The following is a 27,607-nucleotide window of genomic DNA, read 5'->3' as shown; positions in this document are numbered from 1 at the left end:
CAATCTGCCACTGTAAATCTTTGCCAAATATACTCTTTTTATTAGTATTCATTTTGTTTTCTGAATTGCATTGCTAATATGAAAGGAAAAGCTTAATCAGTGTTCTAGTCAATGGAATTATAAACTTAAGGCTAATGGTGCTTGGCCCTTAAAGGTTAACACATTTCCGATGTGAGTCAGTACACAGCTAAAAATCCCTCTGACCTTCTGCAGTCAGTGATAGCTGTCATATCCCATCTTTTATCAGAGTATCTACACAAAGACCAGCTCCCTCAACAAGTGCCCTACAGCTAGTAGGAGGAGACGCAGGGCAGCTGCCCTTTCAGGAAATAAAACCAAATCAAACGCTTATACCTTTTTAGCCTAAAGCAGTGTAAATACACTCAGCATAATCCTACTTGTTATTACACAGAAAGTGTACCAAACCAAATGTACTTTACTTTATCCCCACATCATTGCTTTTATATTTGACCAGTGTCAGTGGAATAGACTTCAATAAGCTGCTCACATTTTAAACATACATTATTTATATCCAATTATTTATGTGGACAAAGGAACTGTCGAAATAGGATTAACAATAAAGGAAAACTGACATTTACCATTTTGCACAAATTTAAATATATTTATAATCTTATTTCAAAGACAGATATGTTAATTTTGTAATATTCTATGGAAAATTGGATGGTTTTAAGAAGATCATGTTGGCCACTTAGAATACAACATTTTCCTGATCTTCTAAGTATGTTTTTGTATTATCACTCTATTGGTCATCTTACTGAACAAAATTACAACATTTTAATAAGTGTCTTGTTTTTTCCATTTGCATGGATTAAACCTTTTGTCCTTTTACTGCTTTGTATTTAATGGGCTACTATTGCAAACCTAATATATATCCCCTTACTAAAGTAAGTGTTGGTTTATCCTTCACTACTTGTTATTGTTTCAGTTATCAGATATTAAAGCGTCCTATTAGGTTTAGAAAGAGAAAGGGGCTAGGATGTACACTTTTAAAACTGCCTTCAATTAGATGTGGTTTTAAAACACAACCAACATTATTTATTAATCTGCAGTTTATAGAATACCACTGGTTCCAAACAGAATGAGCAAAGACTGCTAGAGCCTGATGATGGAGTTGGACGTAAGTCAATTTGCACAGATAAAAATGTGTCTCTTGTCAATTTTGAAAATCTGCCTATGTAAACAACTTGTCCTCATAATTTGACAGGTGAATAGGGACATGTTTAAGTGCAATACCATGCAAGCACAAGTTAACCACACCCCTTTGCAATGAATCTGATTTTGTCTTACACATATCTTAACACGTGTGTCGAGATGTATGTTTGCTGCAAATTTATCCAATCAACTCTAAATCAAGCTCTTCTTTACAGGCTTCATATTCAAAATGTATTTGATATGAGCCAATGAGAACTACATCTACAAAAATATGCACCTTCAGTACATTATTTCATACAATTTTGCAAACCGCCTTTAACATTGAAAGATTGTACCATTTGTGTGGACCCAGATTGCAAAACCGTCATTGCAGTTTCTGATCTGCCAGCTTGAAAACATGTGTCTTTATGTGTGGTTTTTGCTTTGATAAACTGCATGGATTGAAAACCACACAAAAAATGCATTTTATTTATTGCATTTTTGGAAAAAACGCAGTTTGATAAACATCTTCACAACCTAGAAGTCTGATACACATAGTCAAAAAAGGATCTTCCCTTCCCATAGAAGCATTATATTTAACATCTTTAGTTATAATTATAATAAGGAAGCACCAAAGTACCACGCCCAGTTCTCTGATAGAAATAGTTGCTCCCACCAACAGATTCTCATATCAGGCTGTAGAATTTGAAAAAAAAATTGCAGGTGTTAGATCATTGTTGATAGAGCTGATTTGACATCTGCAAAGGCTCATCCAAGCAGCTACATTGAAAATCCTAAAGTTTCCCTAGTTTACTGTTAAAGAAGTTTAGCCTGAACTGGTTCTACTAGTAGGTTAGAGGGGGTTTTGAAATGTTGCTAGTTGTTGTTTTATGTAATACAGGTTGTTAAGTTAAGGTTTAGTGGTTCTTTATAATTTCCACCACTGCTTAACAATAAAACTATTGTCTGTGGCCAAATCTGTTCCAGTTGAATTTAGCAATGTGCCTCTGGTCATAACTGTTATTAGTCAAAGGGGATAGATTTTCTGTCACTACACTAATGTAATAGCAATCATTTAATGCAATTTATAATAATTACATTTACAGTATTGTGATAATTAATACTGATAGGGTCAAAGTGATCTCTAACAGAAGAACCCTTGCAGTGGCCTGGAGGAGATAGCAAGGCATAATGTCACTTGTGTTTCAGGAATAAAGCAAATTTCAATGGCTTAGATTTGCAGAGATAGGTAGCACAGACACAATTAATTCTACATAAACATGATTAGCCTGAGATGTACCCGACATAAATATTTTGTTGGTGAGGAAGGTCTAAAATGAATGATAATTTGCTATATTATGTGTGCTCAATGACACCATTAAATGTTAGTTGTGTATTTTATGATTTTATAAGTGATCATCGATATAGTGCAGAATTAAAGTTCAAATCAACACCAATTTTTTATAACACACCTGGTCCGAAGAATAGGCTACCATCCGACTGATGATCTCTGCTTCACTTAAGTCAGGGTTTTCCGCCTGGAGTCGTCTTATAAGCTTTGTTCTGGCAGCAAGCAGTGCCATTAATGTGGCCTCACTTGCAGTACCCTAAGTAAGGAAAAACATAACTACATCCTCAGCTGTATGCATGGACATTAGTTGTATCATGTTATACCCAATATCTGTCACTATTGTCATAGTTCACCATGAAAAGTTTTGGTTAATAGCTAGTACTAAATAAGAAGTAATAGAGAGTAAAGAGAATCCAAACAAATATATAACTTTCATAAAAATCTAAACATTGTTACAATATAAATTGCAAATAGCAATTATACTTAGTTTTACATGTATGTTATTTAGGGATGTGCACCGGCCACTTTTGGTGTCTCGTGTTTTGTGTTTTGGATTCGGATTTGCTTGAGGTTTTGGGTTCGGATTTGTTTCGCAAAACACCTGACGAAAGGTTTTGGTTCGGATTTAAGGTTTTGGATTCGGATTTATTTTGAAAAAAACATAAAAAGTGTTAAAATCAAGTTTTTTTGGTTTATTTTCACTCCTACGCTATTATTACCCTCAATAACATTCATTAGCAATCATTTCCACTAATTCCCAGTCTATTCTGAACACCTCACACCTCACAATATTGTTTTTAGTCCAAAACAATTCACTGAGGTAGCTTTCTGGACTGCATAGTGCAGTGGTCCTGGTAAACAATTTGGTACCGGGGCCACAATATATCACCCTCAACTGGTCTCAATTCCACCAAAAAAGTATCTAGATTGCGTAGTGGAGTGGTCCCCACAATATAATAAAAAAACCCTCAACTGGTCTGAATTCCACCAAAAAAGTATCTGGACTGCTTAGTGGAGTGGTCCCCACAATATAATAAAAAAACCCTCAACTGGTCTGAATTCCACCAAACAAGTATCTGGACTGCGTAGTGGACGGAGTGGTCCCCACAATATAATAAAAAAAAACCTCAACTGGTCTGAATTCCACCAAACAAGTATCTGGACTGCGTAGTGGACGGAATGGTCCCCACAATATAATAAAAAAAAACCTCAACTGGTCTGAATTCCACCAAACAAGTATCTGGACTGCGTAGTGGACGGAGTGGTCCCCACAATATAATAAAAAAAAACCTCAACTGGTCTGAATTCCACCAAACAAGTATCTGGACTGCGTAGTGGACGGAATGGTCCCCACAATATAATAAAAAAAAAACTCAACTGGTCTGAATTCCACCAAACAAGTATCTGGACTGCATAGTGGACGGAGTGGTCCCCACAATATAATAAAAAAAAACCTCAACTGGTCTGAATTCCACCAAACAAGTATCTGGACTGCGTAGTGGAGTGGTCCCCACAATATAATAGAAAAAAAAAACTCAACTGGTCTGAATTCCACCAAACAAGTATCTGGACTGCGTAGTGGACGGAGTGGTCCCCACAATATAATAAAAAAAAAACTCAACTGGTCTGAATTCCACCAAACAAGTATCTGGACTGCATAGTGGACGGAGTGGTCCCCACAATATAATACAAAAAACCCTCAACTGGTCTCAATTCCACCAAACAAGTATCTGGACTGCGTAGTGGAGTGGTCCCCACAATATAATAAAAAAACCCTCAACTGTTCTGAATTCCACCAAAAAAGTATCTGGACTGCGTAGTGGAGTGGCCCCGGTACCCAATTTGATACCGGGGCCACAATATAATAAAAAAAAACCTCAACTGGTCTGAATTCAAGGGAACAGGTGGCGGACACCGGATGGACGTCTAAAACCAACATAGCAGTTAAGGGCGCAGTTCCTCTTTTTTGTGACTGCAGAAACAATTAACGTAGTAATAGAAATGACAGTTTTTGTTTTAAATATAGAAAGAAAGAAGGTAGTACTATAAATGGCAATTATTTTTTTTTTTTTAAAATATAGAAAGAAAGAAGGTAGTACTAGAAATGGCAGTTATTTTTTTTTTTTTAAATAGAGAAAGAAAGAAGGTAGTACTAGAAATGGCAGTTATTTCGTTTCTTTTAAATAGAGAAAGAAAGAAGGTAGTACTAGAAATGGCAGGTGTTTTTTTTGTTTTAAATATAGAAAGAAGGTAGTACTATAAATGGCAATTATTATTTTTTTTTTAAAAATATAGAAAGAAAGAAGGTAGTACTAGAAATGGCAGTTTTTTTTTTTTTTTAAATAGAGAAAGAAAGAAGGTAGTACTAGAAATGGCAGTTATTTCGTTTCTTTTAAATAGAGAAAGAAAGAAGGTAGTACTAGAAATGGCAGGTTTTTTTTTTGTTTTAAATATAGAAAGAAAGAAGGTAGTACTATAAATGGCAGCTATTTTTATTTTTTTAAATAGAGAAAGAAAAAAGGTAGTACTATAAATGGCAGTTATTTTTTTTTTTAAATATAGAAAGAAAGAAGGTAGTACTAGAAATGGCAGTTATTTTTTTTTTTTTAAATAGATAAAGAAAGAAAGTAGTACTAGAAATGGCAGTTATTTAGTTTCTTTTAAATAGAGAAAGAAAGAAGGTAGTACTAGAAATGGCAGTTATTTTATTTTTTTTTAAATAGAGAAAGAAAGAAGGTAGTACTTAAAATGGCAGTTATTTAGTTTCTTTTAAATAGAGAAAGAAAGAAGGTAGTACTAGAAATGGCAGTTATTTAGTTTCTTTTAAATAGAGAAAGAAAGAAGGTAGTAATAGAAATGGCAGTTATTCAAATCCCCAAGAGAGTCTAAGTGGGGTGAGCCACAGAGAGATTATTTCCCTCAGTTTCTCTAACAGGTTGTCAGTGTTGTGCCTCTTCTTAAAACCTGTGATACATAACTACACACACTCGGCAAAGCTTTTACAAATTATCTGCGGCACAGGAGAGTACCACTGGACTGTACTTTAATAGCAGTACCTATTATTTTTGGGTACAGCAACAGTGAATGATCATAGTTAGACTTTTAAATAGCAGTACAAGCTAGATTTTTTAAAATTTTGTAATATTTTTAATTTATTTTTTTTAAATTTTTTATAATTTTTTTAATAAAAATATATATATTTTTTTTTAACTTTTGGATAACTTGGAAATAACAATGCCCTTAGCAGAACAAACCACAGGACACAGGAAATACAGAAAGAAAGAAGGTAGCAATAGAAATGGCAGTTCCTCTTTTTTGGAACTGCACAAACAGTGATGAAAATAAAGGTGGAGCTGGTGGCATGTCACGGTCCTCTTCAGAGGACAATCTCCTGACCATCAGGTCTTTGCACCGCTGTAGACTTGTGTCCGCCGGAAACAGAGACACAACATACGCTTTAAACCGAGGATCGAGAACGGTGGGCAGAATGTATTCCTCTGACTTTAAAAGACTGACCACCCTCGGATCCTGGCAAAGCGTACGAAGGGCTTCATCCACAAGAGCTACATGCTTGGTGGAATTGCAATGGTGTAGCAGCTCCTCCCTCACTTTCTCCAGCTGCTTCTGCAAAAGCCTGATCAGGGGAATCACCTGACTCAAGCTGGCAGTGTCGGAACTGACTTCTCGTGTGGCAAGTTCAAATGGCTGCAGAACCTTGCACAACATGGAAATCATTCTCCAGTGCGCTTGACTCAGGCGCATCCCCACTCCTTTTCCTATGTCGTAGGTGGCTGTGTAGGCTTGAATGGCCTTTTGATGCTCCTCCATCCTCTGCAGCATATAGAGGGTGGAGTTCTAGCACGTCACTACCTCTAGTTAATTTAGATTGCAAGGCTTGTAAATACTTTGAAGATATAAAAAGCAGGCTGCACAGACTGTGGAGCTAGAAAGTGAAATTAAATGGACCACGTTACTTTGGTGGCTATCTATGCCCTCCCCCCCCCCCCCACCCCGCCCTACACTTGTAGTTGAATATAAAAAAAGCAGCCTGCATAGACTGTAGAACTAGAAATTCAAATATACAAAGAAATGGACAAAGGCAGTTTGGTATCTGTCTGAATCAGATCCCCTCTCCACTAGGAGTAAAATAGAAAACTATTCAGCCGTTATATAATCTAGAATATAAATAGAAATTGAGAAAGGCAATTTGGTATCTGTCTGCATCATAATCATCAACATCCTCCTCAGCGCCAGCTACATCAATATCCTCCTCCCGGTGTACAACATTCACACCTTCATTAGCCAAATCTGTAACTGGACTGTGGGTGATCCTTCCAGCATATGCAGAGGGCGTGCTGCAAATGCTGGATGGAGTCACCTCTTCCCGTACAGTGATGGGAAGGTCAGGCTTCACAACCACCAACACCCTTGGACTCGCCTTGGGGATTTGTGATGTCATCTGTTAAGAAGGCAGAGTTCTTTGCTGTTTTGTTGTTGTTGCTGACAGCATAACTCTCTTAAATTTTTTGTAGGGGGGGAGGAGGAGGGCTTAGATCCTTGGGTGAAGCTGAACCTCTAGTCATGAACACGGGCCAGGGCCTAAGCCGTTCCTTGCCACTACGTGTCGTAAATGGCATATTGCCAACTTTACGTTTCTCCTCAGATGATTTTAAGTTTCTCTTTTTGCTACTTTTTGAGAACTTGGGCTTTTTGGATTTTACATGGAGATTGGGCATCGGGCTTGCCAGACGACTTTGATGGCATTTCATCGTCTATGTCATGACTAGTGGCAGCAGCTTCAGCATTAGGAGGAAGTGGGTCTTAATCTTTCCCTACTTTATCCTTCAAATTTTTGTTTTCCATTATATGTAGCACAAGAGAGCGTACCCCTAAGCCACACACACTCGGCAAAGCCTTTAAAAATTATATGCGGCACAGGAGAGTACCACTGAACTTATACTGCTGAATCAGTGAACTTTGTAATATATCAGTACCACTGGACTTATACTGCTGAATCAGTGAACTTTGTAATAGCAGTACCACTGTACTTATACTACTGAATCAGTGAACTTTGTTATATATCAGTACCACTGGACTTATACTGCTGAATCAGTGAACTTTGTAATATATCAGTACCACTGGACTTATACTGCTGAATCAGTGAACTTTGTAATAGCAGTACCACTGGACTTATACTGCTGAATCAGTGAACTTTGTAATATATCAGTACCACTGGACTTATACTGCTGAATCAGTGAACTTTGTAATATATCAGTACCACTGGACTTATACTGCTGAATCAGTGAACTTTGTAATAGCAGTACCACTGGACTTATACTGCTGAATCAGTGAACTTTGAAATATATCAGTACCACTGGACTTATACTGCTGAATCAGTGAACTTTGTAATATAGCAGTACCACTGGACTTATACTGCAGAATCAGTGAACTTTGTAATATAGCAGTACCAATGGACTTATACTGCAGGATTGTTTTGGGATTTTTTTTATTTTTTTTTATAATTACTTTTTTTGTAATTTCTTTTATAACTTTTTTTGAAATTTTTTATAATTTGGGAATAATGGGGAAATAACAATGCCCTTAGAAGGACAGAGCACAGGACACAGCACCACTGGACTGAACAGGACACAGCACAGGACCCAGCAGCACCACTGAACTCAGAAGGACAGAGCACAGGACACAGCACCACTGGACTGAACAGGACACAGCACAGGACCCAGCAGCACCATTGAACTCAGAAGGACAGAGCACAGGACACAGCACCACTGGACTGAGCAGAACACAGCACAGCACAGCACAGCACTGAACAGCACAGCACAGCACGAGATATAGCAGGACAGAGGACCACCTAACACAACCTCCCTCTACCCTGATCAATGCCCGAGTGAAGATAGCGGCGACTAGCGGGGAATTTATAGGATCCGAGTATACGAGATCCGACAGCGGGATTATGACTCAGAGCCTCGGTTTCAGTTTTGCAATTGGCGGGAATACCCGGATCTGTCTCGGATCCGGCTCAGATCGGCAACGTTCGGGTGGGCTCGGATTTCAGATATCTGAGCCCGCTCATCTCTAATGTTATTAACAAGAACTGGATTTAGGAACCCAAAATGATAAATCATGCGCAATTTTTAAAAGTGTACTTTGCCAAAGAAAGGGTCTTATTTATTAATAGGCTCTATAGTGATTAATGTGATAGTTGTGTATTGTCCGACTGAACAGGAATCCCATGATGCAATGGGAATGGGAAATGGAGAGCACTTTCTTTGCAGATATTTTTATCAGGTTTGTCAACTAATGACATCAACTCCTTGATAATCTAATGTCTGCTGAAGACAGCTTTTCAGGATTTATGGATATTAACTGAAAGACTATTTTAATGGCTTCTTCTCACAAAGCACTTCTAGGACAAACAACCCTGAAAAGAACAGTCCCAAACAATGTCCTCTGTCTCTTTCCATATTATTATGCATTAAAGGAAGGTGTTTACTTTGTGAGCAGGGCTTGAGGAGATAACCTGGGTGCCTGCAAAACAGAGGAAATTACATTGCTGTGACATAAGATAATGGATGTAGGGAGACTCAGGTTATAAAAAAACCTGTTTTAACCCACACCTTGAATGATTATGTATGAAAGGGCATAATAATCATCAGCAGCAGCTATTTATATAGCACTACTAATACCGCAGCGCTCACTGTACTCACTGACATCAGTCCCTGCCCATTGGAGCTTACAGTCTAAATGCCCTAACATACATACACACAGGCAGACAGAGACTGACTCAGTGGCGGATCCAGGGGGGGGGGGGAGGGGGGGGGGGCGATCGGGGCAATCGCCCCCCCTAGCAGGGACTTGCTGCCGGCGGCTGCACAGTATGTGCAGGTCCGTTTAGCAGTGACAGTGTGCTGCCCGGCTGCTCTGATTGTGTTTAAAACACAATCATAGCAGCCGGGCAGCACACTGTCACTGCCGAGCGGACCTGCACATAGTGTGCAGCCAGGGCCATCTTAACGACATTATGGGCCCCCGGGCAAAGCAGTGCACCGGGGCCCCTAGATATAGATATAGATATAGATATATAGATATAGATATATACAGATACAGATATAGATATAGATATAGATAGATGTACTTGCTCAGTGACCCTTGAAGGTTTTTTTTGCAGGTTTTTTTCTTTTGCAGGATTATTTATTCTCATTAAGAGGCGTGCCTATGGGGCCCCCTTGCCCGTGGGGCCCCCGGTCAGCTGCCCATCGTGCCCAATGGAAAAGATGGCCCTGTGTGCAGCCGCCGGCAGCCTTAGATGTCAAAAAGGGGGCGGGGCCTAAATCTCCCCCCCCCCCCCCCAAATCGCCCGGGGTATAGCAATTTTCTAGATCCGCCCCTGGACTGACTAGGGTTAATTTGATAGCAGACACTTAACCTACCAGTATGTTTTTGGATTGTGGGAGGAAACTGGAGCACCCAGAGGAAACCCACGCAAACACGGGGAAAACATACAAACTCATCACAGATAAGGCCATAATTGGGAATCAAACTCATGATCCCAGTGCTGTGAGGCACTAAGTCACCATACTGCCTGTGCATAATCATCAAAAGGAAGTGTAATTAATGTGTAAACATACCTTCATGCATTAATTTCATGATATATATATATATATATATATATATATATATATATATATATATATATATCATTTTTTAATCAAATTTACAACAGAACTCCAAGTGTATACTATTTATTGTTGAACTAAGTTTCCCTTCATTGTCCATCCATTGTGGAGCTGTAGCAGTTTAAGGCTGCATATACACAGCACTTCCTGACATTGGGCTACATTTTGACGCTTGTTGAAAACAGCTCAGTAGAGATTCCAAATAAGACTAAAGCTCCTATTTATCAATATTGGTTGATATTGACGATTTTTTTATCACTGCTTATCGCAGTGATAAAAAAAATCTTCTACCGCCTATTTTAACAAGAAAAGTCGCAATACTCAGTCAACTCTCCAGCGATACTTACTGGGAGCAGTAAGTGGATTGTAGGGCAGCGAGAGAAAACGTGCAACAGGTGGGTAAATGTACCAAAGGCAAAAGTCATAGAATAATGTTTTTTTGTGCCGTCTTTGCCTCCTTTTCTCTGTATAATGCACTTAAAATAAAATAAAAAATATTTGCTATCCAACTCAAAACACAGCACTGTCTGTCCTGAAAAAAACCCAAAAATAATTACTAAGGTACACATACCATTTAATATATTATACTCTGGTTAATGAACACATAGCAAAATTGTGATATTGTGAAAGGTCTGGTCACAAAGATATGAAATTCATCCATTCCTGAGTGAGTTGAAATGTAGAATAGGCAGTACTCATAACTGCTGAAAGGCATCTGAGCCGTGCATGCTCAGTGCAATATCATTCTGGATTGGCAGGGGCAAGATTATGCATGTTGTAGTCAGAAGCAGAGGTGCCAAAGAAGCAAACAAGTTCTCAATCAAATTTGCAAATACAGGCTCATATTTTTCTTTGCAATAATTGACCTCATTTAAGTCATTGGTCACTTTATACATACAGCTGTCCTTATACAATGTAAATATATCATTTTTAAAACATATATTGCCATATTAATAGGAATGTGTTTAATGCTTTCATAAGCTGTTTCCTAGAGAGTGAGCGTTTGCAGTATGTGCAATTTGTACAAATGCTATTGCTATATTTTGTTATCATTAAGTAAAAAAAAGCTCTGAAATTCGCTATTAGATTTCAGTTGCTGTTTGCACGACCCCTTATTGCAAGACTGATATTTGCAGAACTGCAAATATGGTTAAATGGTTAATTACAGTTACCATGGTAAAGCAAGCAGCTGTACAAGTAAAACCAACATTCACATCTATAGAGTGCTTTCTTTCATCTCTCCTCTCATTTCAAATGCTGCCTCAGATACAGCAGCTGATAATGATGCCTCAGAAAGATGCAGGTTTTCAAATGCAATTACAGGCCAATTTTCACAGGCAACAGTTTACCAGCAGTGCAATTACAGTTTGGCTCAGTAATAGCTTTTAGCCTTTTTCAGTCACATAACATTTAGGACTTGTTGCCCTCTTGTAAATGCAGGTGAGATAGAAAATCAATAATATAAAATGTCTCACAACACATAAAATCACGTTGAAGGCACACTTGTTTTCTAAACGTCAATTGTTTTGGTGTCACAGAAATTTACAGATAATTAGTATCTACTGATAGAACATTGAACATAGGAGGGAGTCTTATTTGTTTTGTTTGTTTTTTATTGGCAATGCAATTGAATTTAAATGCAGCATTGTGTACCAATATTAGAAACTGTAGAGTGAATTGTTAAGTTTCTTACTGTCTGACCTTAAGAATCACTCTATACAGTGCCATTTCTATACAACTGAAACAGACATTGATCTGTTTGTGTAAACAAAGTAAGACATATCAAAACAGCCTAGCAGTGACCTAAATAAGAGTGAGGGGAACAATAATACATTTTTAAACAGAGAACTGAACTACCTAGAACTAGAGTCATTAGTTACGGGGCTTCAAACTCATTTCTGTAATTATTGCTACATAAATTACAAAGTCTGTAGTTGATTTTTTAGCCTGGATTTACTTATCCCCAGAGCCTGTGTTATTTACATGTGTCAGTAAATAAGGTGAGTTGGCAATTCTGATATGTGACTGCACTGTTATTTCTTTAATTGCATGACAACTCTCTCAAGCAACATTCTTAAATGCAGGGGCAGGCTGGGCTGGGGGGCAGGGGGGCATCTGCCGCCCGGGCCGTTCCCATAGTGTGTTAACTTGGGCTGGGTCACTGGGCCACCTGCATTTTTTCCCTTTAAAATAGGCTGCTGAGTCAGGTCTTGCCCCCTGGGCTAATATTTGCCAGCCCTCTCTGCTTAAATGTGTCTGTTCCAAGAAGATGGAAGTCTATAGCATATAAATTGCATCTTACCTGAATGACTCCTCCGCCTTCACCATTACTACCAGCTAAAAACTGTTCCGGGAGACCTATCATCTTCCCCAACCAGTCCAACATTACTGTTTCCAACTCTGTGCATGCTGGACTTGAAGCCTCGAATTGAAAGAATTAATAGAAAATGATAAAATTAAGAATGGGAAAAGCAATAACTAACAAAAAATTACAACATAGTATAATTGTGAGTGAATACACACTCCTCCAATCATCTGTTACGTTACTAAAGTCACACCTAACCTCCGACAACTGCTAATTGGTTGCTATGAGCATCCACCACCTTTTTCCTTTTTTTTTTTACCAGTTTTCATATATGTCCCTCATTGTAATGAAACAATTACATATTTAACAAATTGACTAAAGGATTTTTTACATATCTCCTGTTTAGCAGATTTGGTGCAATAAAAGCGTCTACATACACTATGCCCAATAGACACCAGAATGGGAATTTAATTTCCCCCCCCTAACTACACATGAACAGACTAAGAGTTACATAAAGTGTCCCCCATAGCAACTGTAATTCTCCAAGATTCCAAATCTTCATAAATATAGTGGAACTCAGAGGCGGAACTACCATTGGTGCAGCAGCTGCGGTGCATCGGGGCCCATGGCAATATTGAGGCCCACTGCACAGGGAAATAGTGAGCTGTGGCCCCACTACCCTGCCCTGGGGCCCACAGCTCACTAGTTCCACCTTTGGTAGAACTACAGGGTGTGCTGCCACTACATAGCGTGGAGGTGAGGGTCACCCTCCTCCGAGAACACTGTTTTCCTCTTTTCTCTGCTCTCAAAAGACCAGTGCATGTACCATATTGCGCATGCTCATGAGAGAGCCCTGGCTTTGTTATTTTTATAGCTTACTGGGGGACCTAGAAGGCTAAAGTGCCATCACTGATATAAGAGCTATGATGCACTGTTCTACCCCTGTATATAAGCGTTATTTAACTAATTCTTGTATAGTTCATATGTGCAAATAAAAAAATATTAATGCATACAATAAAAACTGAAAATAATAATGTGCAATGGGTATAAATAAAATATTAATACACTTGCTGTATTAGGTTGTATGGAAATTATTTGTTTATATTTCTTTTAGCTGTTTAGAACATATTACTGTACTATATATCTTATTTCTGCATTTTTGTTCCCTTAATGTTTATCCTGACTGTCATTTGCAATAGTAGTTGTCTCACTCACAAAACTTCTAGTTGCAGTACTGTTGAGTTGCCCTCATATTTATATTTTCTAAGCACCTATGCTTGTAAGATGTAATATGTGTCCCAATGGTAGAACCTTCATTATTTTGCCAGTCTCCGGAAGGGGAATTCAAATGTAAAAGATGTGATATATAAGTATCTATATGACCATGTTTATGATTTGTTTGTCATACATGAAATAAGTAAAATGTCAGGTATTGTCAATTGTAGTAAAGAAAAAAATACTTTATAATAAAACCTTGCAGTGTCTAATATCTGGCATATAACAGTTAGCATTTCAGTAAAACTTACCCAGGAAAAGCCAATACATCCAATAGCCCCACACAACATATCAGCAAGCAAGGCTGGGTATGAATTGGCAGCAGGAAAATATGCAAAAAAATAAGGGCTTTGCCAGTGAGTCACCTGCAAAAAAATACATAATAAAAAGTAGGTTGAAACATAGGTAATCTATCAGTAAAGGAGACAGTTTTTTCTTGTTGTGAAGTTGTAACTTCATTTTTTTTAAAGATTTCCCCCCTACTCTGATATGATTTTCTAATTAACCCCAGCAAGTAACAGATACACTGTACAAAGTTAAAAGTATCCCTGGGACAGCCTAAACTATTTATAAATATTTAACTGGCTTACAAAGTCCACCCCCACACACTCTACACCTTCCCTGTTGGTATAATTGGAAAAGAATAGAAGTTAGGTTTCAATTAGACAAAACTGTTAATTAATGGGATTTTGCCGCAGCTATGACAGATGGCATAGCAATTTAATAAAGAAGTCATGCCTGTCCCATTGATTACTTTTTTTAATGAAGACTCCGGGATCTGACCTGGAGTCTTTACTGCGCATGCGCAGTTGACATTTGCGGTAAAGAGTGCAGGGAAGAGCAGCAACTTTGCCGGAGAAGGATCTGAAGATCCCTCTCCTGCGATGCTCTCCCCATAGGATTTAATGACTAACGCCATCGGAGTCAAGCTAAGCTTTTCGGAGCTTGATAAAATTGCCCAGACCACCGCCCCCAATCAGTATTATGGGAACTGTGGTTTAATGTGGTAATCTCCTGCCTTAGGCTCCTGCCTTAGGCTGTTCTTACATGAACATTTTCCTTAAATATGAATAAATCATGCATTATAAAGCAGTTTCCGCATGGTTTAGGATTTCATAAATATGCTCCGTGAAGAGTTGTTATATAAACATTCCATATAAACAGGAAGTTTCCATTTAAGCAAATAATAATTTACTATACCACTATAGTGGCAAAGGTCTCCACATTTAAAATGGCTAAAGAGGAATGTCTTCCATAAAAGATGCATTTATTATTACATTCTTAGACAACTGTATGTGACTATGCAGGTTTTAATTTATAAGATTTCATAAAACATACATTACTATTCATAAATAAAAACTCTACAAAGCACTAAGACCAATATAGACTACATCAGGCATTTTTGGAAAGTAATAGAGGAGTAGTAAATCTTTATTTTAGTTTCAAAAAGAGAAGTATTAAGGAAAATGGGGGAAGGGAGATTGGGTCCATAAAGACAGTTTGAAGTTAAAATGTCTCTCCTAAGAATGTTAAATAGAAAACTGTTATAAAGATTAATTTATTTAATTTAGTGTGTAAGTGTAAATAATTGAAATTTGTGATTAATGTATTATAGGAACACAAAGTTTTGCTTATCCTAACAAGAGTCCTGGCAATGTTTCCTAAATCCAGTAATCTATACTGGAGGGGATGCGATCAGGAGAGTACTGTGTCCCACATATGGTGGAACTGCCCCAAGATGCGTGTGGAGGAAGGTCCAGACTCCCAGACTATTCCTGATTCTCTCTCCTTACATGCTGTATTCCAGTCACGAGTTACTACAGATATTATGTATAATTTTCTGTATAAATGTCTAATAGCTTTGCAGTGGAAGAATCCAGAAACCCCTTTTCGATCAGACATCATTCTGAGAATTTGGCTCTCACAAAATGGAGCATATTACCTGCATATTGAATGATGCACCGAGCCCCTGCTTCTACACATGGTCTGCATGGTTCTGTCAGGACCCGCGGCGGCCGCGGGCACCTTCTGCGGGTGTCCCAGCCGTCTCCATGGCGACCGGGACGTCGTTTCCTGTATTCAGTCCGAACGTTGCCAGGGCAACGGCTGGATGCTGAAAATAACTGCACTTGCGCCCCGACAATTCTAAACAGTCGGGCGCACATCACCCAGCCTGTGGGCTAATTGAGCCCTCGTTTAATTAGTCATCTCCTGGGGGTGTTTACAGGGCAAAGCCCTGATTGGCCAGTAGCAGTATTTAAAGCAGGGAGGGCTTAGCCTCCCTGCCGGTTATAGCGTTCAGATTCTCTGTTAGTTTACCTGTTCTGTGCTATGTTGGGTGTACTCCCTGGATTGCTTTTCTGTGTATGACCCTCTGCCTGTTACCTGGACTCTGAACCATCGCTTGTTGCCCTGACCTTCTGCCTATACCTAGACTCTAAACCTTCGCTAGCTGCCCTGACCATTTCGCATGTTTATTGGACTCCGCTTCTTGCCTGTGACCCTGACCTCGGCCTGCCTCTGACCATCCGCTCCAGCCTAGGTCAGCGCCTCCAATTCCACCTGCGCTGTGGCCGTCTTTGATGAGCTTTTATTACTCTGAGCCTAAGACCTGGGGGCATCCGAGTACCTGTGAGCATATAAAGCTCTACGGGAAAGGCGGCTGCTATAGGTGAAGAACTCTACCCTGCCCATTCTAAAAGCTCATCTAGGTGGTCGTAGGCCATAACAGGTTCACACACTACAGATCACCTCTATCCTTAAAATATGGCCTCGAGTGTCACCCCTCTTATTTTTAGTTGGACTGAGGGAGTGTGAGGGGCCAGTGCATTTATATTGTCAGTGTGAGGGGCCAGTTTATTTATATTATGTGTGTGTGGGAGGGGCCAGTGTATTTATATAATGTGTGTGTGTGTGTGAGAGGCCAGTGCATTTATATTGTGAGTGTAAGGGGCCAGTGTATTTATATTATGTGCGTGTGTGTGATGGGGCCAGTATATTCATATTATGTGTGTGTGAGGGGCCAGTGTATTTATTTTGTGAGTGTGAGGGGCCAGTGTGTTTATATTATGTGTGTGTGAGGGGCCAGTTTATTTATATTATGTGTGTGTGAGGGGCCAGTTTATTTATATTATGTGTGTGTGAGGGGCCAATGTATTTATATTATGTGTGTGAGGGGCCAGTGTATTTATATTATGTGTGTGAGGGCCAGTGTATTTATATTATGTGAGTGTGTGTGAGTGAGAGGGGCCAGTGTATTTATATTATGTGTGTGTGAGGGGCCAGTGTATTTATATTATGTTTGTGTGAGGGGCCATTGTATTTATATTATGTGAGTGTGTGTGTCTGTGTGAGGGGACAGTATATTTATATTATCTGTGTGTGAGGGGCCATACCCCTTCGACGGACCCCCTCCCGGACAGCTGCTTTCAAAATTAGGTAAGTATGATTTATATTATGTGTGTGTGAGTGACCAGTGTATTTATATTATGTGTGTGTGTGTGTTTGTATGTGTGTTTGTGTGAGGGGACAGTGTATTTATATTATGTGTGTGTGAGGGAACAGTGTCTTTATATGATGTGTGTGTGAGGGGCCAGTGTATTTATATCATACTTGCCTACTCCCAGAAACTTGTTTCCGGGAGAGGGGGCATGACTGGAGGGCGGGAGGGGGCGGGGCAAGGCTAATCACGTAATTTTGGCCCCGCCCCCGCAAAAACATGATTTATGTTGCGTGGGGGGGGGGGGGGAGGGGTCGTGCGCCCCCCCCCCCTCCCGCCCTCCAAAATGGCGTGAATTCTGGGATGCGGGAGAAATGCCAACTCTCAACTGACCCGAATTTCGGGAGTCTCCCGGACTTTCCGGGAGAGTTGGCAAGTATGATTTATATTGTGAGTGTGAGGGGTCAGTGTATTTATATTGTGAGTGTGAGGCACCAGAGTATTTATATTATGTGTGTTTGTGTTTGAGGGGCCAGTGTATATATATTATGTGTGATTGAGGAGCCAGTTTATTTATATTGTGTGTGTGTGAGGGGCCATTGTATTTATATTATGTGTGTGTGAGGGACCAATATATTTATATTATGTTTATGTGAGGGGTCAGTGTATTTATATTGTGAGTGTGAGGGGCCAGTGTATTTATATTATGTGTGTGTGTGTGGGGCCAGTGTATGTATATTATGTGTGTGTGAGGGGCCAGTGTATTTATATTATGTGTGTGTGAGAGGCCAGTGTATTAATATTATGTGTGTGTGAGGGGCCAATGTATCTATATTATGTGTTTGAGGAACCAGTTTATTTATATTGTGTGTGTGTGTGTGTGAGGGGCTAGTGTATGTATATTATGTGTGTGTGAGGGACCAATGTTTTTATATTGTGAGTGTGAAGAGCCAGTGTGTTTATATTATGTGAGTGTGAGAGGCAAATGGTAGTTTATGGGTGCTTATAATAGAACTTTCAATTTAGTTTCTCGCTTGTGGTAGGAGAGCATTGCAGTCAGTAGGTTTGCATAAGGTGCAGGGTTCGTCAACGCCCCTCTCCCAGTTGGTGTCAACAGATGGTTGGTCTGCCTATGAGGAGGACCCTTGTCCGGTATCTACAGGTTAATACCGTAAGTTAAGAAGGGAGGTGTAGTTTTTCCGTTTAGACAGTTTTTAGCACCGGACAATAGATAAGGTATCATCCTGGGTTGTTGGTAATATGGTCTGACCTTTGCACCGTTATTGGTTTTACTTTTGCTGACTGCCCTGCTCTCGTACGCCATCCAGTCCTTTGAAAGTTAAGTTAATACATCCAATTTAATACATTTATATTCTTATCCGAATGTTAATTTGTGTATGTGTCACTATTTGGTTATATAATATGTTGAGTTTATTGTATTGTGTGATAAGATGGGAGCTTCCTCGCTATACATTTCATGTGAGTGTGAAGGGCCAGTGTATTTATATTATGTGAGTGTGAGGGGCTGGTGTATTTATATTATGTGTGTGTGTGTGTGTGTGTGTGTGTGTGTGTGTGTAAGAAGGGGGGAGGCAGTGTGTAAATATTATGTGTATGTGAAGGGGTGGTCTTAAAATATTATGGGAGGTAGGCTATTAATTTAATGTTGGAATGCTGGTGGGGGCTAATTATTGTTTGCTATTTTATTTGTGGGGTGATGGTGGTCTAATTTAATTTAATAGTGGGGCCTATCAATTTAAGATGGTGCGATTTGACCTTTAATTTAATGCTGGGGTGGTTTGGGAGCTAATAATTGAATGTGGGGCTGTTTTGAGAAAATTAGGTGTATTCATTAAATGTAATTATGAATTTTTTAATGCCTGGGATGGTTGTGGGAAATGTTTATATTTATTAATCGTAAATGATATTTAATTTTATTACTGGGGCTGTTTGAAGGGAGGGAAATAGGTTTATTGTTTAAATAGGAACACTATTAATTTAATATTGGAGCTGGTTGGAGGGAAATAGGTGCTAACCCTGAACTGCGGCTTCTTGACATGTTAATTATGATTAATACCTAAGTTTAGTTAAAGGTAAGGTACAGTTTGTGTAAATTGAAAGGTAAGCAGTGGTGGAGGTGGGGTGTATACAGTAGTATGCCATACTGATACTTCTCATAAGGGCCGGACTGGGACTAAAAAATCAGCCCTGGCATTTAAAGCACACAGGCTCACCTCTGTTCCAGATAATAATAATAATAATAATAATAATAATAATAATAATAATAATAATAATAATTACAGTACTTTTTGCAAAGCTCATTGTAATCAGAGAATATATAAAAACCTGCTGCTGTCAAACAGAAGTATGCTTAAGGAACAGCCCCCTTACCCCTCCTGTGGCTCACCAGTTTATGTGAAACAACAAGTCCCTGCATGCCCCACAATAGGCTTTCAGGTATACTGAGATATCTAGTTCCACAGCAGCTAGAGAGCTGTAGGGTGTTGGGGTATGTTACTATAGTCCTCTGTGAATCAGCTGATTGCTGTCTATGTGACCTGCCCTGCCCTGGCTTTCTCCCGGTATCACCATCGTGGTCACTATAGAAACGAAGGCTGTTATACAGTCCTCCATGAGATATAAATGTATTATGTGCAGATTGACTCTCTATTTGTAGCATGGTATCAGACAATTGTATTTACAGGGCCGCCAAGAGAGATTTGGGGCCTGGGTACAGTGAACTATTGGGGCCCTCACCCATAGATGAGTAGGAAATAAACTGTGTGCCAAAAAGGGCATGACCATATTGTGTAGGACAAGTGGTCAACATGGGGCATTGATATATATATCATAATAAATCATTACATTTATCACTCCCTCCCCAGCCACATCACGCCAACTCCCCACATTATGCTCACTGTACTAATAATGTTTCTGGTGCTGCTGACATCCATCAGGGTGGGAACTTCCTGTAGAGTGAGCAGGGAAGCTCTTATTCTAACGAGATTTCCACATCTTGTGATACTTAAGATCTACCTAACCAGAGCTGGATTAATGCTTGGGGGCCCCTATTATGTAACATGGTTATCATTTTAGACAAATGTTAGAGAAATACACAGGCAAAGATGTGTGCACTACTGTTAGGTGCACACAGCTCTGCCTTCACAAGCAGTACAGTGTAAAGCGGGACATACCTACCAACTGTCATTCCAGTTTAACCAAATGCTCACTAAGCGAGACAGTCACCCAAATTCAGGACTGGTCTGCCAGATTCAGGACAGTTGACAGACTGTGCTGCTCTCTCCTACCTGTTCTCGTCACATTCACCATCTGTGGCTGCTGGTGTCTTTAGTTGCTGCTTGTTTCGATCCTGATATGTTAGGTGCCCTATTTGGGAAAAAAATGGGTACATGAAATTCAGAAATCTCCAACCACCCCTGGCAGTAAATAAAAGCACCAATGTTTAATAATTAGGCCTCCCTCCAGCCCCAGAATTAAAATAATAGTATTCACATTTGACAAATATATATACATATATAGTTCCCTCCAACAAGGCCCAACATTAAATTAATAGTATTCCTATTTAATAAATAAACCTATTTCCCTTCTTCCAAACGACCCCAACAATAAATTAAATAGCATTTACATTTAATAAATATAACCATTTCCAACAACCATTAAATAATTCATATTCACATTTACTAAATAGCCCTCCTCCCCAACTCATCCTCAAACCACCCCAGCATTAAAGGTCCAATCACCCCATCCTAAATTGATAGGCCCCACTGTTAAAGTAAATTGCCCCACCAATAATTTAAATTGCCCCATTATTACCCCAAAAAATAAAATAGCACCCATTAAATAATTAGCCCCCACCTAAACTCCAACATTAAATGAATAGCCTACCTCCCACATTATATTAAGACCCCCCTTCCCTCACACCTGAGTGCATGTCCTCCATTGATATTAAGCCACAATAGAGCCCCAAAATCTCATATTATGCCACATAGTAGTGCCCCCAAATCATATATTTTGCCACACAGTAGTGTCCCCAAATTGCATATTATGCCACATAGTAGTGCCCCCAAATTGTATATTTTGCAACATAGTAGTGCCCCCAAATCATATTATGCCACACAGTAGTGCCCCAAAATCATAGTAAGCCACAGTAGTTCCCCCAAATCCTTTTAAGCCAAAATAGTGCCCCCAAATTATATTAAATCACAGTAGTGCTCCAAAATAATATTATGCCACACAGTAGTTACCCCAAATCGTATATTATGCCACACAGTAGTGCCGCCAAATCATATTATGCCACACAGTAAAGCCCCCGAATCATATTATGCCACACAGTAAAGCCCCCAAACAATATTATGCCACAATAATGCCCCCAAATCATATTAAGGCACAATAGTGCCCCCAAATCCTATCATGCCACACAATAAAGCCCCCAAATCCTATCATGCTACACAGTAGTGCCTCCAAATCATATCATACCACACAGTAGTGCTCCCAAATCATATTGGGCCACACAGTAGTGCCCCAAATTCATATCATGTCACATATTAATGGCCCCAAATCGTATGTTATGCCACTGTAGTGTCCCTAAATCGTATATAAAACTACAATAGTGCCCTCAGATCATATTAAGCCAAAATAGTGCCCCCAAATCATATTAAACCATACGATAGTGCCCCCAATTTAAGAAAGGAAGATTATAAAGTTATTAAAATGACATTGCTCATGAGAAAATAAATGAACCTACCTGATAATGACTTGTGTTAGGAGGGTGGCACAGCTGTCAGTCCAGACAGACAGTCAGTCAGACTTCAGTATTGTGCACAGGGGACAGAACAAAGGAGGCAGTGAGAATAAGAAAGAGGGGTGGGACGGAGCGGCCCTGGGCTGAAGGGTGCGGCACCTGTAGTAAGGTAACTGGTTCCTGAGGAGGAGCCAGCCACCCAGAAGCCAGAAAGTTTTGGGGCCGGCCCTAACCTATTAGGCTGCACAGACTGCTAGCATGGAGAAGAAGAAAGTAATCGCCAATCCCTCCACCGGCCCATATTGTCACCGGCCCTTCTCTCATTTGTCAGAAGTGCCAAATGGCCAGTCTGGCCCTGCTTCTCATACTGCCTTCATTGTAAAATTATCAAATTCCATTGACTTGTTTACATTTCAGATACATTTTTCATACCGCCACTTCTAAATTTCCACTTCGACCACTGAGCTTAATATTCATCGTATGGAGTATATGACCAGTATAATTAAAAATTCTGCTAGTCCCTTTGACAAATATGGGGTCTCTGATATCTTCTGTGCTAGGCTTTTCTTAAATAGTCAATTTACATTAAAATGCCTAAACCATGCGGAGGAAAAAACATTTCTACATGGTTTAAGGTTTGTTAAATAGGCCCCTAAAGATGACTTATAACTACACATTAAAGATTACAGATTTTTTCAATTTGGTAGTTAGCATTTTGGTTTTTCCCCAATCTTTTTCTTACCCCTGGCATGACAACTCTTTCAACATCTCTTATTACATCTTCATATGTCTCCCCTTCCTCTGGAGCACAATCTGGGATCAGAGGTCTTAAGTATCCAGGGGTCACATCAGGAAAAACCTGTCTTGATTCAATCTTCTCCATATAATCTGCAATATAGTCCACCATATCCTTCCCCCTTTTCCTGAATTCTGTAGAGTTCATGTTAGTGTACTCTTTAAGTAGGTAAATGTGAGACCTACAGGACAAAATACATAACATGTTCCTTGTCATACATACACTGATATTTACGTGGTTTTGGCATTTCACTCTCTTAATTAAACATATGTATTCTGCACACTAAGGCGAAGTAAAATACATGAAAATGTACATTTTGTATCACTCATCCTGTAGTACCAGAGATTGTGTTGGTGCTGTGAAACCAGTCTCTCTTGACAATGAAGTAGAGGTTAAGTTATGAGTTTATTAGACTCAGCAACTAGTTGGAGGCATAAACTGAAAGAGCGGTACCTACCAATTGCTGAAATGCAGCATAGTATATACATTTACACAAGTTTTAAGATAAAATTACTACATTAGCCAATAGGAGCAGGGATTCTCTCTTAGCTAAGCTCAATAAATAAAGAAAAGAAACTGGCAAACAATCCACTCTGTTTGTTGTACAATATTTGGTTTCAGGTTATATAAACATTTACATCCTTATCATAATTTAATATCATAAAGAAAGACAGTGGGAGCAAAGTTTGTCATCAGAAACAATTAACTAATATAAAAAATTACATTAGTGATTCCTTCAGCATTATCAGTGCACTTTTTTGTATATTCTACAAAATAAATAAACCAAAACATATTTGTATATGAGGTAGGGAAACGGCTATTCAACACCACTCAAGTGTATTTTTCTAGGAAACATACTTTCATATTACCTTAATAACACACCTACTGTATCATGAAACAGACAAAATATATAAAAATTGCATTATATAGCATAAAATACAGTGGTCCCTCTATAAACCTGCATCTTTATTACACTACCATAACTTAACACCAAGGGGTAAATGTATCAAGCTGATAGTTTTCCAGTGGGTTTGAAAAGTGGAGATGTTGCCTATAGCAACCAATCAGATTCTAGCTGTCATTTTGTAGAATGTACTAAATAAATGATAGCTAGAATCTGATTGGTTTTTCAAATCCGCCGGAAAACTCTCAGCTTGATACGTTTACCCCCAAGTATAAGCTCTTCACAAAAGTGCATTGAAATGTATTAATTGCAATGTAAGTCACTCTCTTCATCATCATCATCATCATCAGTTATTTATATAGCGCCAACATATTCCGTAGCGCTTTACAATTGGGGACAAATGTAATAAACTAATAAACAAACTGGGTAAAACAGACAAAGAGGTGAGAAGACCCTGCTCGCAAGCTTACAATCTATGGGACAATGGGAGATTGACACATGAGGTTAAGTATACATTTTGCATCTTGGCCCAGCCAGACTGCAAAGGTAGGGTGACTCATAAGCTAAATGATCCTGTCACACAATAATGTTGGTCCGGGGGTAGTTGTCTTGTGTGAAATTGTGTAACAGGCTAAAGGTAGTGAGGTTAAGATGGTGGTTGAGGAATATTATACGCTTGTCTGAATAGGTAGGTTTTCAGAGAACGCTTGAAAGTTTGTAGAACAGAGGAGAGTCTTATTGTGCGAGGGAGAGAGTTCCATAGAGTGGGTGCAGCCCGAAAAAAGTCCTGTAACCGGGAATGGGAGGATGTAATGAGGGTGGATGAGAGACGCAGATCTTTTGCAGAACGGAGTTGCCGAGTTGGGAGATATTTTGAGACAAGAGAGGAGATGTATGTTGGTGCAGCTTTGTTGATGGCCTTGTAGGTTAGTAAAAGTATTTTATATTGGATTCGGTAGAAGACAGGCAGCCAGTGTAGAGACATACAGAGTGATTCAACAGAGGAATAGCTATTTGCAAGGAAAATCAGTCTTGCCGAAGCATGCAAAATAGATTTTAGGGGTTTGAGTCTGTTTTTGGGAAGACCAGTAAGGAGGGAATTGCAATAGTCAATGCGGGAGATGATTAGTGCATGAATTAAGGTTTTAGCAGTGTCTTGTGTGAGATATGTGCGGATTCTGGAAATGTTCTTTAGATGTATGTAACATGATTTAGATATAGAGTCAATGTGGGGAACAAAGGATAGGCGTGAATCAAGGATTACACCTAGGCAGCGAGCTTGTGGGGTGGGATTTATGGTCATGTTATCAACAGAGATAGAAATGTCAGGTATGCTCTTGTTGGCGGGTGGGAATATTATTAACTCTGTTTTAGAAAGATTAAGTTTGAGTTGACGAGAGGACATCCAAGATGAAATGGCAGAAAGACAGTCAGTTACACGGGACAACACAGATGTCGAGATATCAGGAGAGGATAGATAGATTTGGGTATCATCCGCATAGAGATGATACTGAAAGCCAAAGGAATTTATTAGATTTCCAAGAGAAGCGGTATAGATAGAGAACAGCAGAGGACCTAGCACCGAGCCTTGTGGTACTCCAACTGATAGGGGAAGCGGAGCAGATGTGGCTCCAGAGAAATTAACAGTGAAAGAGCGATTAGAGAGGTAAGATGAGAACCAGGATAGAACTGTGTCTTGAAGACCTAGGGATTGCAGCGTTTGTATGAGAAGAGAGTGGTCAACTGTGTCAAATGCAGCCGAGAGATCAAGGAGAATTAGGAGAGAGTAATGGCGTTCAGTCTTAGCAGTGATCAGATCATTAACAACCTTGGTCAGCGCAGTCTCTGTGGAGTGTTGAGAACGAAAGCCTGACTGAAGAGGATCCAACAGGTTGTTTGCGGAAAGAAAGCGTGTGAGGCGAGTGTAGGCAAGTCTCTCTAGAAGCTTGGAGGGGCAAGGGAGCTGAGAGATGGGACGGTAATTTGAGAGAGAGTTTGGGTCGGAGTTTTGTTTTTTTAGAATAGGAGTAATCACTGCATGCTTGTATAGTGATGGAAAGATGCCAGTAGAGAGTGAGAGATTACAGATTTGAGTTAGAGGTGAAATGAGCACAGAAGACAGGGATCTACCAATTTGCGAGGGAATAGGATCAAGAGGACAGGAGGTAGAGTAGGAAGATAAGAAGAGCGTAGAAATTTCCTCTTCATTTGTGGGGTCAAATGAAGAGAGGGTGTCAGAGGGTAGTGGGAAGGAAATGAGCTGATGGCTTGTTGAGGAAGAGGATACCATTTCTAGTCTGATCTTATCAATCTTGTCCTTGAAGTAGGTAGCAAGATCCTGAGCACTGATAGTAGATGGAGGGTTCGGGGTGGGAGGATTGAGAAGATGATTAAATGTATTGAAAAGGCGTTTGGGGTTAGAAGCCTGAGCATAGATAAGAGATTGAAAGTATGTTTGTTTTGCAGTGTCCAGAGCATTTCGATAGGAGTGGTAGACAGAAGTATATGTGAAGAAGTCATTAGAGCTTCGAGATTTACGCCAGTGACGTTCCGCTTTACGGGACAGTTTTTGAAGATTTCGTGTTGCTTTGGTGTGCCACGGTTGACATCGAAGTCGACGTGTAGTATGAAGTGTCGCTGGAGCCACTTGATCAAGGGCCGTTGCTAAGGTTAGGTGAAAATGAGGTACTGCAACTCAGGGGATGAGAATGTAGAGATAGGGGAGAGAAGGTGTTGGAGAGAGGTGGAAAATTGTTGAAGATTAATAGAATTCAGATTTCTACGAGTATGAGGAGGCTTGGTTGAGTTAGACAGTAGAGAGGTTAGAGCAGTGGGGGTGAGAGTGTAGCTGATAAGGTGATGATCCGAGAGGGGGAAGGGTGTATTAATAAAGTTAGAAACTGAGCATAGTCTAGAGAAAACAAGATCAAGGCAGTGGCCATCCTTATGAGTAGATGATTCAATCCACTGGGAGAGGTCAAGTGAGGATGTTAGAGAGAGTAGTTTGGAAGCAGCTTTGGAAGGTGGGTTATCAATGGGGATGTTGAAGTCACCCATGATGATGGTGGGGATGTCTGAAGATAAGAAGTGAGGGAGCCACTCATTATAACACCAGTTTCAGCACATGTTTTAGGTTTGTATTATATAGAACGAGTGCTTTAATATAATTAAATAATGAGACACACAAAACAAAAGCATATAATATAAGAAACCTATGTTATTGATACATTCAATAACAGTTACTAAAATTCAGGGTAGAACATACTTTATTATGACCTATGAGATCAGTTACTTTCACATACACGGGAGATATTTGAAAACATATGGCAACAATTGTTGTTTAGCTATGTTAGGTCTGATAAAAGTCCTACAAAGCTAACTAGCGCAATTTAGGATATTAATGTGTCCGGTTGATAAACGATCCTTTTCCCTGAAACATGTTATCTCATCATTTATGGTTTTGTTCTTTTCCTAGAGTGATAATATGTAACAACAAAGCGTTATGTACATAAGGGATAAGCAGCAATAAAAAGATCGCTAGAGAAAGGGACTATTGTTTGGTGCTTATCTTTATTTATTCATATTTTAGACATTTTGTTATTACTTTATTTTTTACCTTTTAAAACATTTTTCATGAGGGGGAAGGAGGGCAGTTGTGTGTCAGGAAACATGATAAATAGGCAGTATGGTGGCTTAGTAGTTAGTACTTCTGCCTCACAGCACTGGGGTCATGAGTTTGATTCCCGACCATGGCGTAATCTATGTGGAATTTGTATGTTCTGCCCGTGTTTGCGTGGGTTTCCTCTGGGTGCTCCAGTTTCCTCCCATACTCCAAAAAGTAGGTTAATTGGCTGCTATCAAATTGACCCTAGTTCGTGTGTCCACCAGTCTGTATGTGTGTTAGGGAATTTAGACTGTAAGCTTCAATG

At 39.5% G+C, this 27,607-nt stretch overlaps 1 protein-coding gene across 3 annotated transcripts in view; it reads right to left on the bottom strand.

Moving 5' to 3' along the window:
- The window catches only part of DDC (dopa decarboxylase), a 109,487-nt gene that overhangs the window by 55,985 nt on the left and 25,895 nt on the right, over positions 1-27,607 (bottom strand). For all 3 annotated transcript variants that reach the window (XM_075212641.1, XM_075212639.1, XM_075212640.1), the window contains exons 2-5: positions 22,721-22,955; positions 14,029-14,142; positions 12,500-12,619; positions 2,625-2,759 (exon numbers count right to left, since the gene is read on the bottom strand). In XM_075212641.1, coding sequence (XP_075068742.1) covers positions 2,625-2,759; positions 12,500-12,619; positions 14,029-14,142; positions 22,721-22,921 — 570 coding nt within the window. In that variant the 5' untranslated portion in view covers positions 22,922-22,955. The remainder of the gene's footprint in view (positions 1-2,624; positions 2,760-12,499; positions 12,620-14,028; positions 14,143-22,720; positions 22,956-27,607) is intronic.

This window comes from Mixophyes fleayi, chromosome 5 (assembly GCF_038048845.1).
Source record: "Mixophyes fleayi isolate aMixFle1 chromosome 5, aMixFle1.hap1, whole genome shotgun sequence".
NCBI classification, from domain to species: domain Eukaryota; kingdom Metazoa; phylum Chordata; class Amphibia; order Anura; family Limnodynastidae; genus Mixophyes; species Mixophyes fleayi.
The sequence above is the reverse complement of the archived record's forward strand: the minus strand, read 5'-3'. Positions and strand labels throughout refer to the sequence as shown.